Source organism: Toxoplasma gondii, chromosome XII (assembly GCF_000006565.2).
Source record: "Toxoplasma gondii ME49 chromosome XII, whole genome shotgun sequence".
NCBI lineage: Eukaryota > Apicomplexa > Conoidasida > Eucoccidiorida > Sarcocystidae > Toxoplasma > Toxoplasma gondii.
Window position 1 is genome coordinate 6,081,754 of NC_031480.1, and position 13,725 is coordinate 6,095,478.

The window sequence follows — 13,725 nt, forward strand, 5'->3', positions numbered from 1 at the left end:
ATGGAGGAACTTCTTGTGTTTGAAAAGTCTCCGGAAAGTCTTCTTTTCTTTCAGCCAAACAGGTTCTTCTCCACTCCAGAAAGGACCGAGGTGAAGCGGGACATACAGCGACGGCGACTGGCTCGGGTGCTCTCTGTCTGCTGCGTTCGCTTGAGTCTTCCACGGAAGTCAACTGGTCTTTCTTCGTCTCACTCTCGTCCGCATTTGTCGTCTCCTTCGGTCTCGATTGCTTCACCCTCCTTCGTCCGCCGTCTTCTGCCTCCCGCGTTCTCCCTCCGTCACCTTCATCCCTCCTCTCTCCTCTCCCGCGTTCTCCATCCTTCTCTCCTCATGCGTTTCCTCTCCATCTTCGCTCCTGCCGAGCCAAAGGCGGAGCGTCCTCCTCCGCGGTCTTTTTCTCCTCCTCAACCTTCTGCTTCCTCCGCTTCTTCACCTCCACCCTCTTCTTCCTTCTCTTCGTCGGCTTTTGGAGCTTCCTCGACTCAAACCTGTGCATGTTTTTCCTTGTATTTGCATGACAAGCGCGTCGTTCAAGAGCAGATGTTCCTCGAACGCCATGTCGACGCGTACCATCTCGTAGCTTGTCTGTTGGATCGCTATCCTCCGCATTTGATTCAGAACGACGCGGACTTGGTCGAAGTTCTCTACCGCTTCGAACTCACCGCCAGGGCGTACCGCCTCCTCGAGCAAGACACCTGCGCGGCAAACCTCAGACGCAAACCGACTCACTTCTCTCAACTGGTCCAAAAGTTCTCCTTCCGGCCTTCTTCATCCTCGGCCTTCTCTTCTTCTGGAGAGTCTCGAGACGGTGTCGAGGATGGAAATGTGTTGAGTGTAACTCAGGAGAGCGCTGAAGGTACACGAGGAGGGGAGAAGAGAGAACAGAGCGAGGAAAATTGCTTTCATGCCCATCGCGAGAAGAGCGTCTCCCTGGCATGTCGATCGCCAGACTGTGCGCTCCGACAGTTCTGCGAGCGCGACCAGTCCAGCGAGTGCAACTGCGGGCACCAGCTGAGAGACTTGCGGCTTCGAGGCATCGAATCGCGCGCGCAGAGAGAGGGAGACCGCGCATCCACTCCTGCAACGCATCAAAGCATTACAGAAAACGAGGAGAAGGAGGACGAGGAAGACAGCTCACTCTGCGTCGGTGACTTTCCAGTTCTCCCGGGGACGCTCCTCGAGCGAGTGATGCAGCAGCCCCTCCACCCTCTCGTCACAGGACGAAAGCCAAATGCTTGGTGAGGAAACTGAGAGAGAAACTCCACACCATCTGGTTTATTTTTTCTTATAATTGAAAGGACGAAGGGTACCGTCGGCCTCCTCCGTCTGTGTTGTCTTGTTCGCTTCTCTCTTCCCTGTGGTTTCTTCTTTTCTCTCTCGTCTGCTTTTCTCGGGAAGAGAAGGACCGAATTTCCAAGGAGACGAAAGGCCGGGGAATCAAGGGAGGTGGAAATTCGACGGCCTTCCGGCCCACAGAGGTCGGGGACATGGAGACTCAAAGCCGCAAGCTGCGGGAGGGAGAAACGGCCAGTCTCCTTCGCCTCCTGCTTTTCGCGTCGCTCTCGCGTTGCTTGTCTCCTTGCCGTCTTGTTCGACTCCCTCGCTTCCTCTGATCTATCGAGTACTGATCGTGAGTTCGTCTGCTACTCGACTGAGGCACCGTAACATGTTCCCTGACTTTCCTGCTCGATCGTTGCTCTCTACTGCCTGCATCTCCAGGCATCACGCCGTGGAGGAAGAGGACATGCGCGTTTTCGTCAGGAACTACGCGGATAATCGAGAGCTGTTAACATTTCGGATCGAGGGCGACGTCGAGGCGCCGCTCGAGGCGATTCTCTCTGTGCTCAACGAAGTCGATCTCTTCAAAACCTGGGTGCCCTACTTTTCGCGTCCAGTCAAGTAAGGGAACGCCGTTTCCTCTCGATGGTTGTTGTGATTCCTACTCGCTTGAGAAACTCGCGCAAGCCTTCGTTCGACTCCTCTGCCGTCGGCCGAGGGCGATATGCCCTCTACACAGGGTCGTTGCTGAACTTCCCTGGAGAGGAGATTTTTTGCATACTCACCGCAGAGTGCCCTGCGGTCCGTCCACCTCAACCTGGACGGAGGGGCGCCTACGTGGGTTTCCGTTCTCCGGCGCGCGGCGAGGAAACTCGATTTCGCCTGGTGCGTTTGTCTTTTCTCTCAATCGTGAATGTCAGGCTTTCCGAGAGATTCTGTCCACACTGTGGGATATTCAGACACACAAAAGGCTACGCCAGCCCCAACGCACCGAGGAGAGACTGAAGAGTGCAAGTGCAGGATGAGTATGCAGAAGGAAGCTCTGTATCGCTTTTGACACTGTCGTCCTGAGTGACTTCGAGCACTGCTCCATTGTGAGGTTCACTCTACAATCACCTTCTCTGTGACTACGCCGTCTTCTCTCGCCGCTCTTGCGGGTGACAACAGGTTCGCATTACCCTTTTGTGCCGTCTGTTGGAGAAGTCGACATGAAGGTCGCTCCACGTGGATTCTGTGCTAGGCGAGAACCACCGGAATGGGCACCGCGTCCACCGTGGGGACGGCGGATCAACGCAGACACACAGATGGACGCGTTCAACTCTTCTCCGGTCTGGCCCTGCTTGACTGGGGGCGGAAAAATAGGCAGCCACCGAACTGTCGCACCAGGTCGCGCCGTGGTTTTGTCTTCTTTTCCTTTTGCCTCTTTTACTTCCAGACTCGGACTCCGAGACGTCGTCGGGACTTCCTTGGGCCGCGTCGACCAGCTGGTTCAGTTCCACGTCGACTTCCCCTGGCCGCTGTCGAACAGGTATGCGTCTTTCTCGGACTTCAGAGGCCAATCCAACTCCCTCACTGTCATCTGCTTTTCTCTCTCCCCCTCTCTCGCTGCTACTTATCACCAGGTCCTGTTCCCATCTGTTTATTCAACCGCGCATTCACCTCATATATATATGCATACATATATAAATATATAGATGTAGATATATATATATATATACATAGATATGCGTGTGTAGATAGATAGATCTTCAGCTGTAGCGTCCATTGTATATGGGAGCGCTTTCGCTTACTTTTGGCCTCATGTCATTTGTGCTCCGTTTCAGGTTTTGCAGAGTTTGTGTCCTGTCTTCCGTGGCTGAGTTGAGAACTTCGTGAAACGTCTCCTTTGCTCGCATGCAGAGGACTGCATGCAGAGAACATACATCATTTGTCAGCTGGGTTGAGAGGCAGGCCCTCTCTCAAATGTCTCTTGTGTCTTTTCCTCGCTTTTCATACGGTTTGGCGCTTCAGAGACGCTCTCTTTGAGGTCTGGGCGGTCGACGACTTCGAGAGAAATTCGCAGATTGCCGTGAAAATGACGACCCTCGACCATGAGTCTCCGAGTCCCCGACATCGAGTTGTGAGGGTGGATGGGATCCCTGGTGTCGTTCTCTCTCTTTCTGTCGGTCTGAACAAGCGTATCTTTCGCCTGTTCTTCCGCGCCTTTGTCCTATTCCTCTCGTTTTCTGTTATGCAGAGTCACTCACGTTTTGTGCTCAGCCGTGGCTGCCGTTCTACGTCCTTCCCTATCTTGTTGGGTGAATCTCTCTTCGATCCTGTTCAGCTTTTCACCTTCCCCGTCACTTGTCTTTCCCCGTTTTCTGCGCCTCACTGTCTCCCCCCCTCCCCACTTCGCTGTGGGTGCTCGTGAGTCTCTCCCTTTCGTCGTTTTTCCGCTTCACATCCTTCGGCGATTTTTTCTCTTCTTTTTATCCTTCTCTCTGCACGGTTTCAATGTCGCATGCTCCCCTCCGCCCCGACCCAACGCGAGAACTTGTTCCTTCGGTGACTCTGCTTCCCCGCTTTTCAAAGTACACGAAGCGTCTTGGGGGGCGAAGTCGGAGTCCTACGCTCCTGAAAAGCGCCTTTCTCTGTTTTTTCTTCGACGATTTTGCTTCTCCTTCAGCCAGTCACACAGCCTGCAGAGGGCGTGGAGCGCATGTGCGTCGACGGAAACCTTGTGATCATTCCTCGAGGCAGCAACGCCTCGTTTCTTCGCCTCCTGTGGCACACGAACTGTCGCATGCACGTCCCCATGAAAATGGTGGAATTTGTCTCCAAGTACGAGGCAATACGCGAGCTGAGAGCTGAATCCGGAAGATGGCAAAGGGATCAAGGGTGGAGAAGATCGCAACTACAGGACATCCAAGAAAAGAACTCACGGAAGGGTGGCTGTCGCGAGAAAGCCTACGCAACAAAGATCAAGCGGTCTTCCTTGTGTGATTTCTACACGCACATGCACATTTGCATCCGTATATATATATATATATATGAGTGTTGATGGAAAATATATATATATATATGTAGGCATAGATACGTATGTGTATTTGCGTATCTACTCGAACTGCGTATAAACATGGATATGCTTGAATGTTTTTTGGCGCTTTCCTTAAGAAAACGAATTTGAGCATCCGTTTGTGTGTGTGTGTGGGAAAGCCGACTGTCGGTTTCGTTGGAAGGAGAGTACGACGGCGAATGCAGCAGAAGAATCCGGAGTTTAACGAAGCAGTTTGTCGGGACGTTTGAGAGCCTATTCGCTTTGTTTTCTTGTTTGTTCTCTGTGCAGGATTTTTTCGCGGGGGGCGTTCAGTGCTTTTCAGAGTGCATGCAAGGCAGCCATGACGGGCGAGCATGAGGCGAGGCGAACGAAAAATCGGTTTCTCTACGGTTTCATTGAAGATCGGCTGAGGGACGTCGGACTTATCGGGGGGACCATAAAGATCCCTGCCGGCCCGGAAGTGTCTGGAGAGCAGGTAAGAGGATTCGACGCGAATGATTTTCAACGGCCTCCACACAGAGGGGAGTGGGCATGTAGATGTGCATGCTCTTCAGACCAAATATAAAAGACTAGATCCTACCTCCTCGTCCTGCCGCACCGCGCCTCAACCGAGGTTCTCGCACATGGAGGAATCATAGGTCTCAATCATCCCCACATACACGTAGATTTCAGAATTGGTCTATGTGGCTGTAGGTGGATATGGACGCACAGCTATCCCCATGTGTGTCTGTATATCTCTATTGAATTATATACATATATATATATATATATCGCTGTTTCCAGTTGTAGGTCTATTCAGGTTCTCCTGTCCCTTTGTTTTCCGCGAGGGTCAAGCAATGTCGTCAGTGGGTCTTTGTTTCGTCATTCAGACGACAGACACAGAGTTCCACGGAGAGTCGGCTGCGAGGCGGCAGGAGGAGGACGACGACGACGAGTTCTTCGACCCAGAAGAAGACGACGATGGCGACAGTCGCTGTCCGGCACACAGGGCGCCAAAGAGCCTCTCATGTTTATAAATATGAAAAGGGTGCAAGCGATTCCGACCAGAACTCTGCAACTCAGTCTCTTCTCATATGGGGAATTACATCTGTGAAGTGACGGTGCCTCAAATTCCAACCGTTCTCCGCGGAAGAGGGGACACGATCATCAAAAAGAACGAACTCACACACGTGGAAACGCGCATCTACATACGTCTGTGTGCGATGGCCGATCTGCATGCATACGCGGTTGTGTCATTTGAAGTCGCTCGTAGAATGTCGGGAGCGAATTCCAGCCACGGTCTTCTTCTGATCGGGGTTGATTCCGTAGCCAGAAAACATCGAGGCTGTTTAGAGCCACGCATCGAATGCGAGGAGTTCAGAACTTGTGTGGAAGGGGACAGAATGGAATGGCAAGTTGCTTGGCACCTGAAGTCGTATGTATATAGGGATTTTCATCTGGCTTGTCTACGTTTTTTCGGTGAGAGAACTATCCTTTTTTGTGACCTGTGAAGAAAGGAGGGGGCTAGACGACCACGCTGACTAGTGGTGTGGCTTCCTCCGTCTAAGCGAAAACGCATAGAGAGTCTCGTCCTGGTTTACCAGTCAGAAGTATGAAGGGAATTAGAGCTCAAGAAACGCATGGCACTAAGGTACAGACGACATCCATTGGTGCGTCGTACACATATTTTCGTGGCCATGCATTTGCTTTTTAAGGCATAGTTGTCTAAATATGTGTGAAGCTCTGTTTTTGCAGAGAGAGGTTTCATTGTGCATGCCTGCCGTGACACGATAGGACTCAGAAACTGTGTCTGAACAGATATGTAAAAGACACCTGGCCTTGCCTGTCTGTGGGTGTATCTACCCGTATACGTTGAGCAATCTTTCACGCACCTTTCTGGATATCCAGTTACACGTTCACTCACAAAGATCTTCGTATGCATGCGCGTATATGAGTTCGTATATATGTAGAAGCGTTGTCGTCGAGGAGTGGTGTGGGGTCTCGTAGATATCTTAAATTTGCCTGTTCGACTGGATTCAGGAATCCTGTTCCCATATATCTACACTGATTCTAGCTCTCCGTTAGGCTCTGGTCGCATGGGCACTTACACCGGTTTAGGCGATTTTAGGTGTCAGACTTCAATTTTCGTTTCAAACTGTCCGTGGAACGAAATAGGCGACAGACGCTGACGAGACTGCTAATGGCTTCGAAGACACCTGTTTAGCTACCTCCTCATGTCTATAATCACATTTCAAATGAACAAGCGTATGGAGCTGCTTTTCTACTTGTTTCCACACGTCCCGGTTTTCGCCGACCGGAGGCACGCTATCTCTCTACAGACATGTCTGTCTCAGTCCCATCCTGTGCAACGCAACAGAACTCGCGAGAATTCCTTTTCTGCCTCAAATTCCTTCTCTGCATGCCAGCAAATCGTTAACTTCTCAGTGTAGAGAGTTTGTTTTGGCCGCTAGCGGAGAGGAGAAGAGCGGAGAAGACACAAGATCCGTTTCTTTCCTTTCTAACAGATCGCAGATAGATGCGTTGGTCCACTTTTGGAGGGCCTGACGTCGAGAGCACCTCGTTGAGAACGGAACAAAGACTGGCTGAGCTCTTCGACGAGCCCACTGTCAAAAGGCTAGGTCAATTAGGAATGAATGAGAGGCGTCTTCATATTTGATGGCATCAGAGAGAGTCTTGCACCACCGCAAATCTCTGTAGCAACGTTCGTCGAAATTTGGACGGCAAAAACAACGAGACAAGAAACCTCGAAAGACGTACGGTTCTCGTAGCCTATTTCCATGCACTTTGTCGTATCGACCTTCCCAGCGGATGTTCGGTACACGTGGCATCTTTGGTGGGACACAGACGAAAGGCGGACAGACTGGAAGGCGGGAGAAAGCGTTAGTGGTGCTGCGCAGCAGCGTACGCAATGTCGTACGACGAGCCTATTGGTGACTCGGTTTCCACGTCGGTATTCGAAAGCAGGAATATAACAACGGACCAAATGATCTGAAGAAGAAAGACACTCAGAGCCAAAGCGGTAAAAAGGATATCCACAGTAAGAACGAGGGGGAGTCCTGCGAAGCTGTAAACGTGGGCCGCGAGAGAGAACGGCGACAGTGTCCAGAACCAGAAGATGAGACTTGCCGAGCCAGACTTGTTTCCTGCGGACCCTGCGGCGAGCCTAGTTCGGTTCACGTAGAAGAAAGATATGTAAAAGACAATGTCGGCAGGAAGTAGGTGGAGAGCGAGTTCACAGGCATAGTACTTGTAGAACAGTAGGAACGCATATAGAACGGGACCTAGCCAGTTGACGAGCAGGCGATCTATGAGAAACAAAAGCTCCAGAAAGACAGAGCTGCTGAACACATAGTACGATGGAGACATGCTGCCTACATTTAGGTTTCGGGTCTCAGATTTCGTCAGAGCACTACATAAAACGGATGGGTCGCTTTTCACACGTTTTCGCGACCCAAAGGAACAGTTCTACGGAAGCGTAGACAAGGACGGAGCTTCAGTATGGCAAAGATACCCAAAGTCGACGAACCCGGTAAGAAGAGCGGAAAGATCGTAGAAACCAATTCCTCGAGATCAGCGACGTGTTATATGGCATGCTGTCAAAAACATTCGCAAATGCCGCACGTGTCGTTGTGATACGGCAGCGGGTAGAGGGTGTAGTACACCATGGAACACTTTAAAGCAGTCGCTATGGCGCAGGAATTCCAGCGAGCACATACACGAAGAACTATGGGAAATTATAGTGAAAGGAAAAACGGCACATTCCTGTTGCTGGTGGCAAAGCATCGATGTCTTCTTCGTGATTTCACCATGGACGAACAGAAACCGCTTTGTGCCTGGCCGAGTTTGGACAGTTGAATGTCCCGAGCATATCATCATCCAAGCACCGCCGTTACAGAAATAACTATAGGCAGTCGATGCAGTCAAGAAGGAGAGAGGGAACCAGACGGTTCAAGCGTGAATCTGTCGTGGTAGCCGAACGCGCCAAACCAGCAAAATTTGTCTCATTCTCCGACCACAGCGTCTGTCAACGGTCCGCTACAGTGAGGTGGACGCTGTTGAAGAAAAACGTGAAGGGCTAGAATCAAAGAAGAAATCAAAAGCGAAGCACTGGAACGACTCAAGTCAAAGACGCTGAGTCAACGCAGCAGAGCTTTTCTTCGTTCGTTCCCTGCGTGAAACCTTCTTGCTAACGCTCTAACAGCTGTTTCCAAGCCGAACACGCTGCCGGATGTGGGTCCCCGCAAAGTACGTTCGGCAGCACTAGCGTGCTTCGTTGTTGTCCTTACGTTCTAGCAAAAACCACAAACGTTTTTAAATGCATCCACATGTCACTCAGAGGCCACACACGCTGTTCATTTCTATGGAGGAGAAAAAAAAAGTATTGACCACACCGACAAGAACGAAGCATAGTGAACAAAAACCAGCAAACGTTTCTGTTTAGCTATATCCTTGCAGAGGGAACGACCCTCAAAACCGTTTCTTATCTTCGGTCTCAGCTGAAGTTGAAAGCAAAAATAACTAACCTCCTACAGGTGGAAAGAATGCATGCTCGGAGGAGTTAGAGAGCATTTGTTCCATTAGGCGACCGTAAACGATAGCACACAAAACGTTTACCACTGTCAGTCATTCACGCATCGAGGAACTGCAGTACTGACCGAAGCGGAAAGTCATCAGATAGTCCGTTCGCCTTCAGTTCTGCTGCAAAAGGGAGGTCCAGTGTTTGCCTCGGGGAACATCTCACGCAGCTAAATCACTGTAAATTACCTCCTCGCAAAAAGAAACAACCCGTTTTAGTGCCTGTTGGATTCCGCCAGTCTGGAATTGGCCGTTCTGTAATCAGCATCTTGGTAGTGAATACGTTTACAAGCGCACTGACCCGAGGGAAGAATGCTTACACTCACGCCCGTAAATAGCACGGGCATCTTCGATGAGCAACGGAAACTTCTCTGACAGCATACTTTCTATCGAACGCTTCTAGTGGTAGGCTCGCTTCAGAAACCACCAAGCCTACATCCGTGTGGTGTCGGATGCTGGGAACACGACGCACTGCTCAGTCAATAGACTTCGTTGTGTAAAAAACGCGACTGACTCGGAATACTTCCTGAAAACCGAAAAAGTATTGTCTCAAATGCTATGATCGCTCCAGACGTCGAGATGTTTCATTGATCAAGTAAAGAATATCACTAACGGCGTTTTGAGGTATGCCAGACGTCGGAAGTTCTGTGTGGCTTGTTAGATCCAGCCCATTCTGGTGCAGGAAGCAGACCTGCGCAGCAAGATCTCTTCTAGTACTAGCAACACCACCTCTAGAATGCTGTCATGTCATGCCAAGGAACATCGGTGATTGCCGTGAGCGCTGTGAGTCTCCACCCCCGGTGACCGCCAACCTTGCGTCACCCTGTCAGACCGCTACCGAGCACACTTCAGCAGTCCACAAGAGCCGCATATTCCTTTGGAAAACAACATTTGGGGAGGGAGCATTAAGTGAAGAGCTCTAAGTTCGAACTTTAATATGGGTTGCCACCACATTTTTTCCGCTCTTGCCTTGTCGTATGGCGGCTAGCTAGTCCCTCGGTCGATGAGAACTGCAAATGGGCAGACTTCAGTCGTTTGATTTGTTTCAGGCAGAGAACAAACTGTTTTTGTTTCGTACAAAAGCTCGCCAAACCATATCATTATGCACATGCAAATTTTTATATCCAATAACTCGATGGGTTGGCGTCTCATTCCAGCGGGCGCGCATGTCCGGTTCTCCCAAGGATTAGGATACCGCGTTTGCTCCAGTGTTGTACACATCCGAAACCTCTGCAATTCGTCATTGTACGTCTGTTAGTATGCTGTACAAATGGCGTATTCAGACAGAAGAATTGTCCTTCCAGCTCTCGCCATTGATACCATGACCCCCGTTTAGAATGAGTTGAGGGACACAGAATATAGGAAGTTGGGAGGATTAATAAAGCTTGACAGAACGTTCCCTGTGTGTGCACGCCATGTATCTTCTGGTCGCAACCATTTCACCCAGAAATGCTGTTACAGTTATCCATTTCCTCTTTTTCCCGCCTCCCGACAGGGTCATCTTCTCCGCTGCATTGTGCAGTTCAACACAACGCAACCGCTTCAGGATTGTGTCGTAACACCTACGGTTCAAGTGTGTCGTGTCAACAAGATGCAATGCGAGATACGATGCATAACGACAATTGCTGTTTTCTGCCTTAGTAAAGATGGAGTCACTTCGGGGAGGAGGACGGCTGCCCCCGCCACCGGTTACGTTGCTTCCACTTCTGGTCAACGACTACATCGAGACATTACCAAATATTTTATCGGTCCAGGGTGCGGTTAAAGGCCTAGAACGTACATTGACGCGTACATCGGGGCAGATCCGAACACAATTTTTAACCAAGCCGCCGTTACCGGACTCTCTTGAACAAGAGTCTCAGGATGAGACGAAGAGAGCTGCGACGAGCAAGGCCACATCGGCGAGCACTTCGCCGTTGGAGCAGCGAATTGACGCTCTTGATCCGATGAATCAACCTGCTCTTGAGGACCCCCTCGGCAAATACACCCGTATCAGGCGCCCAGTCAGTAGCGTGCTGCGCCTCCTGGACTATTTTCAAAAATACGCAGGTCAGTTTTCTGGTTTTTTTTCTGGTAGTAACAGTGCTTTATTGGGTCCGATACTTACGACTCACATATTGATCTTTCGGTACTGTGTAGCAGTAAGATGGCCCACCTGTCGCAAGAGCATTCACGCGAAGCGAGAGATAGATACTTATAACATATCAATTTTCTGCCACCGGTACGAAGCGATGTCAACCCCCTGTGAGCAAGATCTTTCGCTTATGCTGCTGCTGCACAGTCCACGTCATTCTCGACCACAGGCCAAACCCTTTTGTTGGTAACTGCACTAGCCCGATCGTAGTCTGACATTAATACGTGTGAAAATATGGGAAGCAGAAGTAGGGATACTACGCCGCTCATGAGTCCTGACCTCCGCTGTTACTCGTGCGTCACAGATGTCTACGTTGCATGGGACTGGGAGATGCTCGCAGACGGAATCCCTGTTGAGCAGGCTTATCAAATTGGAGCAACCGATTTCTCCGCGATGCTGCCCGACCTGATATGCTTGCACAACGAACTGTTGAAGATCAATTTGGCGAATGCGCGTACCTTGATGCGACTTCAGCAGCAAGTAGCCGGAGACATAGGACACAAGGGGCCGACAACTAAGGTAAGGATGTAGGATAATGCACAGCGGAGACCCTGGAGCATACCCCTGTCACACGCGCAAAAAGCGTTTCGTCTCTGGAAAACTATGCATACGTGCATAAGTGCGTGATTGCGAAATAAACGCCACTGCGGTGCATGTGGCACTAGAGTGTCACTGTGGTCTAGTGTATTTATGCAAAGAGGTTTCGTCGGTCGTGCGCCATGTAGTTGTAATAGTTGCATGTATGTGGCGTACAGGCGCTGGAAAAGCTGTTCAACGACTCGATGGAAACACTGGAAGAATCCGTCAAGCTTCAAACTCATTTCGAAGATTACGGCCCGTCACTGTTGGCTGACCTGTCGTTGGGCGATCGCACAAAGTACCTCCTTTATGACCCGACGAGACAGCGCTTGATATTCGACACTAGGGCATATATGAAACGTGTCATTCCGGATGACTTTGAGAGCGAGGCAGCCGCAGAGGAGCTGGATCAACGGATTGCGTCGCTTTGCTCGGACGGTATATTAAAAGCCTACAACCAAGGCGTTTTACCGTCGGGGCGGCGGAATCTGTCAAACGTTTCGGCATGTCCCGCGAGACACGTAAGAGCAGAGGGTGCTGTTGCTCCATCAACGATCGAAACTCGAGGAGAATACCAAGAAAGTCGGCCTCTGGGTGCTTCTGCTGCAGCCGCTGTAGGTGCGCACCCAGTCCACGTTCTACCAAGTGATGGTCCTCGAGCGGTCAGCAGGTCCAGAAGTGGCGCTGGTGTACTTGAAAACTTTGCGGAGCAAGAAAACCGGCTTTCTGTACCGTCAACTTCACCACATCGGCCAATACGAAGAAACTGTCTTCGGCGGACACAGCCCAAGCAAGAGTCAGTGCCCGCATCAGTATCCTCAGCAGCTGGACCTACAGAGATACATGAACCACTGTCGGAGATTACAAAGACAACTGTCAATTGCGAGAAACCAATCCGCTCCCGTGGCGCGGGCTCACTGGTGCCACCGCTTGCAATGTCGAAGCTCGTGCGATGAGTGATGCCATCGGCGGCGGAACGGTTATACAAGATAGTCACCGTAAGCTTGCCAGAACGACGAAGCAATCACTGCAAGACTTCCGTGGAGAAGTTGGGTTACGAGGAAGGCCAACGCTTCGTCGTGTGTTCGTATGTCAACACGTCAGCAACAATCTTGGTCCCGGATGCTCCAGGCAGAATGGAACCGTGGCGGGTCCCAAACCATTGTTGGAGTAACAGTGTGCTGACGGAGGAATGTACACAGCTGTGCACAGTAGGATCGTCGTGCTCATTGTGCCACCGCAGACCAGCTTTCATTTCTGGACTGCGATAGTCCCGTATATTCTGCAGAATTCTGCCCTCCCGATGGGCGCTCCCGAACCTCAGAGTCTCACTTCTTTCTAAGTGTAGCTTCGAACAGTGCAAGGATGACCACCGCGCGCTATCTAAGGAGCGAGCCCGGATGGCTCTAGCAACAGAAGTTGGAATATTTGCAGCGAAGATCAGTCGCTGCATTCACATAAGAAACGATAGCCCTAATAAAATTAGTTTGTCTTAGTGTGTGACTACTATCCCCATGAGAATGTGGAGGAACGACTGAATAAACTGCGCCTTTCATAATGCTGGAACTTCAGCATCATCACACAAAAGCCTTGGAAAGCAAATATAAGGCACCATTGTAGTTTCGAACAACGCAGTAGTAATATTGAGTGGATACACTGCAGTGGAGAGATGTATGCTCTAATGGCCCTGCAGGCGTTGATTCCTTGCTTGACGCCGCGCTTTACCGAGGAAATAGATGCCACAAACTGAACAAATTTGCTATAAGCGACTTTCGCTGTGGCATCGATTCCACTGCACTCAGTCGCAGTGGCGCCCGTTAGGCCGCCAGTCGACATATGCTCCGGGGAATCGGCCAGCCACACGGGACCACGTCCCGGCCCATCTCCTTCCATCCCTCATTTCTCACTCGTATAACAGTGGACTAGAAACGGAGGGAAATGTGTGCAGGGCGGGAACTCTTATTAAAGTGGAAATCTGTTTGTGCGTGTATCCCCCACAAATTCACAGCGGCCGAGAAGATACGTCCACCCAGCCCCCTGCTGCCGTCCGCACTGTGCCGCCCATAAGTACCCAGCTGCAAACGGGAAATCAGAGAGACACGGAACTAAAACCGGCACACAG

General features: G+C 50.8%; 3 protein-coding genes across 3 annotated transcripts; 2 read left to right on the top strand and 1 right to left on the bottom strand.

Annotated features, from left to right (window-relative positions):
- Positions 1-30: 30 nt before the first annotated feature.
- On the top strand, positions 31-6,133 carry TGME49_278470 (hypothetical protein). The gene is made up of 7 exons (XM_002370509.2): positions 31-1,238; positions 1,720-1,899; positions 2,714-2,806; positions 3,289-3,397; positions 3,944-4,098; positions 4,604-4,790; positions 5,185-6,133. Exons 1-7 carry the CDS (start codon positions 331-333, stop codon positions 5,329-5,331), a joined length of 1,779 nt encoding a protein of 592 aa, XP_002370550.2. The 5' UTR covers positions 31-330; the 3' UTR covers positions 5,332-6,133.
- Positions 6,134-7,195: 1,062 nt separating this feature from the next.
- TGME49_278460 (hypothetical protein) lies at positions 7,196-9,475 on the bottom strand (the record flags this gene model as incomplete). The annotated part of the gene is made up of 1 exon (XM_002370508.2): positions 7,196-9,475. The coding sequence occupies exon 1, from the start codon at positions 7,679-7,681 to the stop codon at positions 7,196-7,198; it is 486 nt and encodes a 161-aa protein (XP_002370549.1). The 5' UTR covers positions 7,682-9,475.
- A 220-nt stretch (positions 9,476-9,695) lies between these two features.
- TGME49_278450 (hypothetical protein) lies at positions 9,696-13,338 on the top strand. Its single transcript, XM_002370507.2, has 3 exons — positions 9,696-10,939; positions 11,329-11,543; positions 11,780-13,338. Exons 1-3 carry the CDS (start codon positions 10,537-10,539, stop codon positions 12,557-12,559), a joined length of 1,398 nt encoding a protein of 465 aa, XP_002370548.1. The 5' UTR covers positions 9,696-10,536; the 3' UTR covers positions 12,560-13,338.
- The last annotated feature ends 387 nt before the right edge of the window (positions 13,339-13,725 follow it).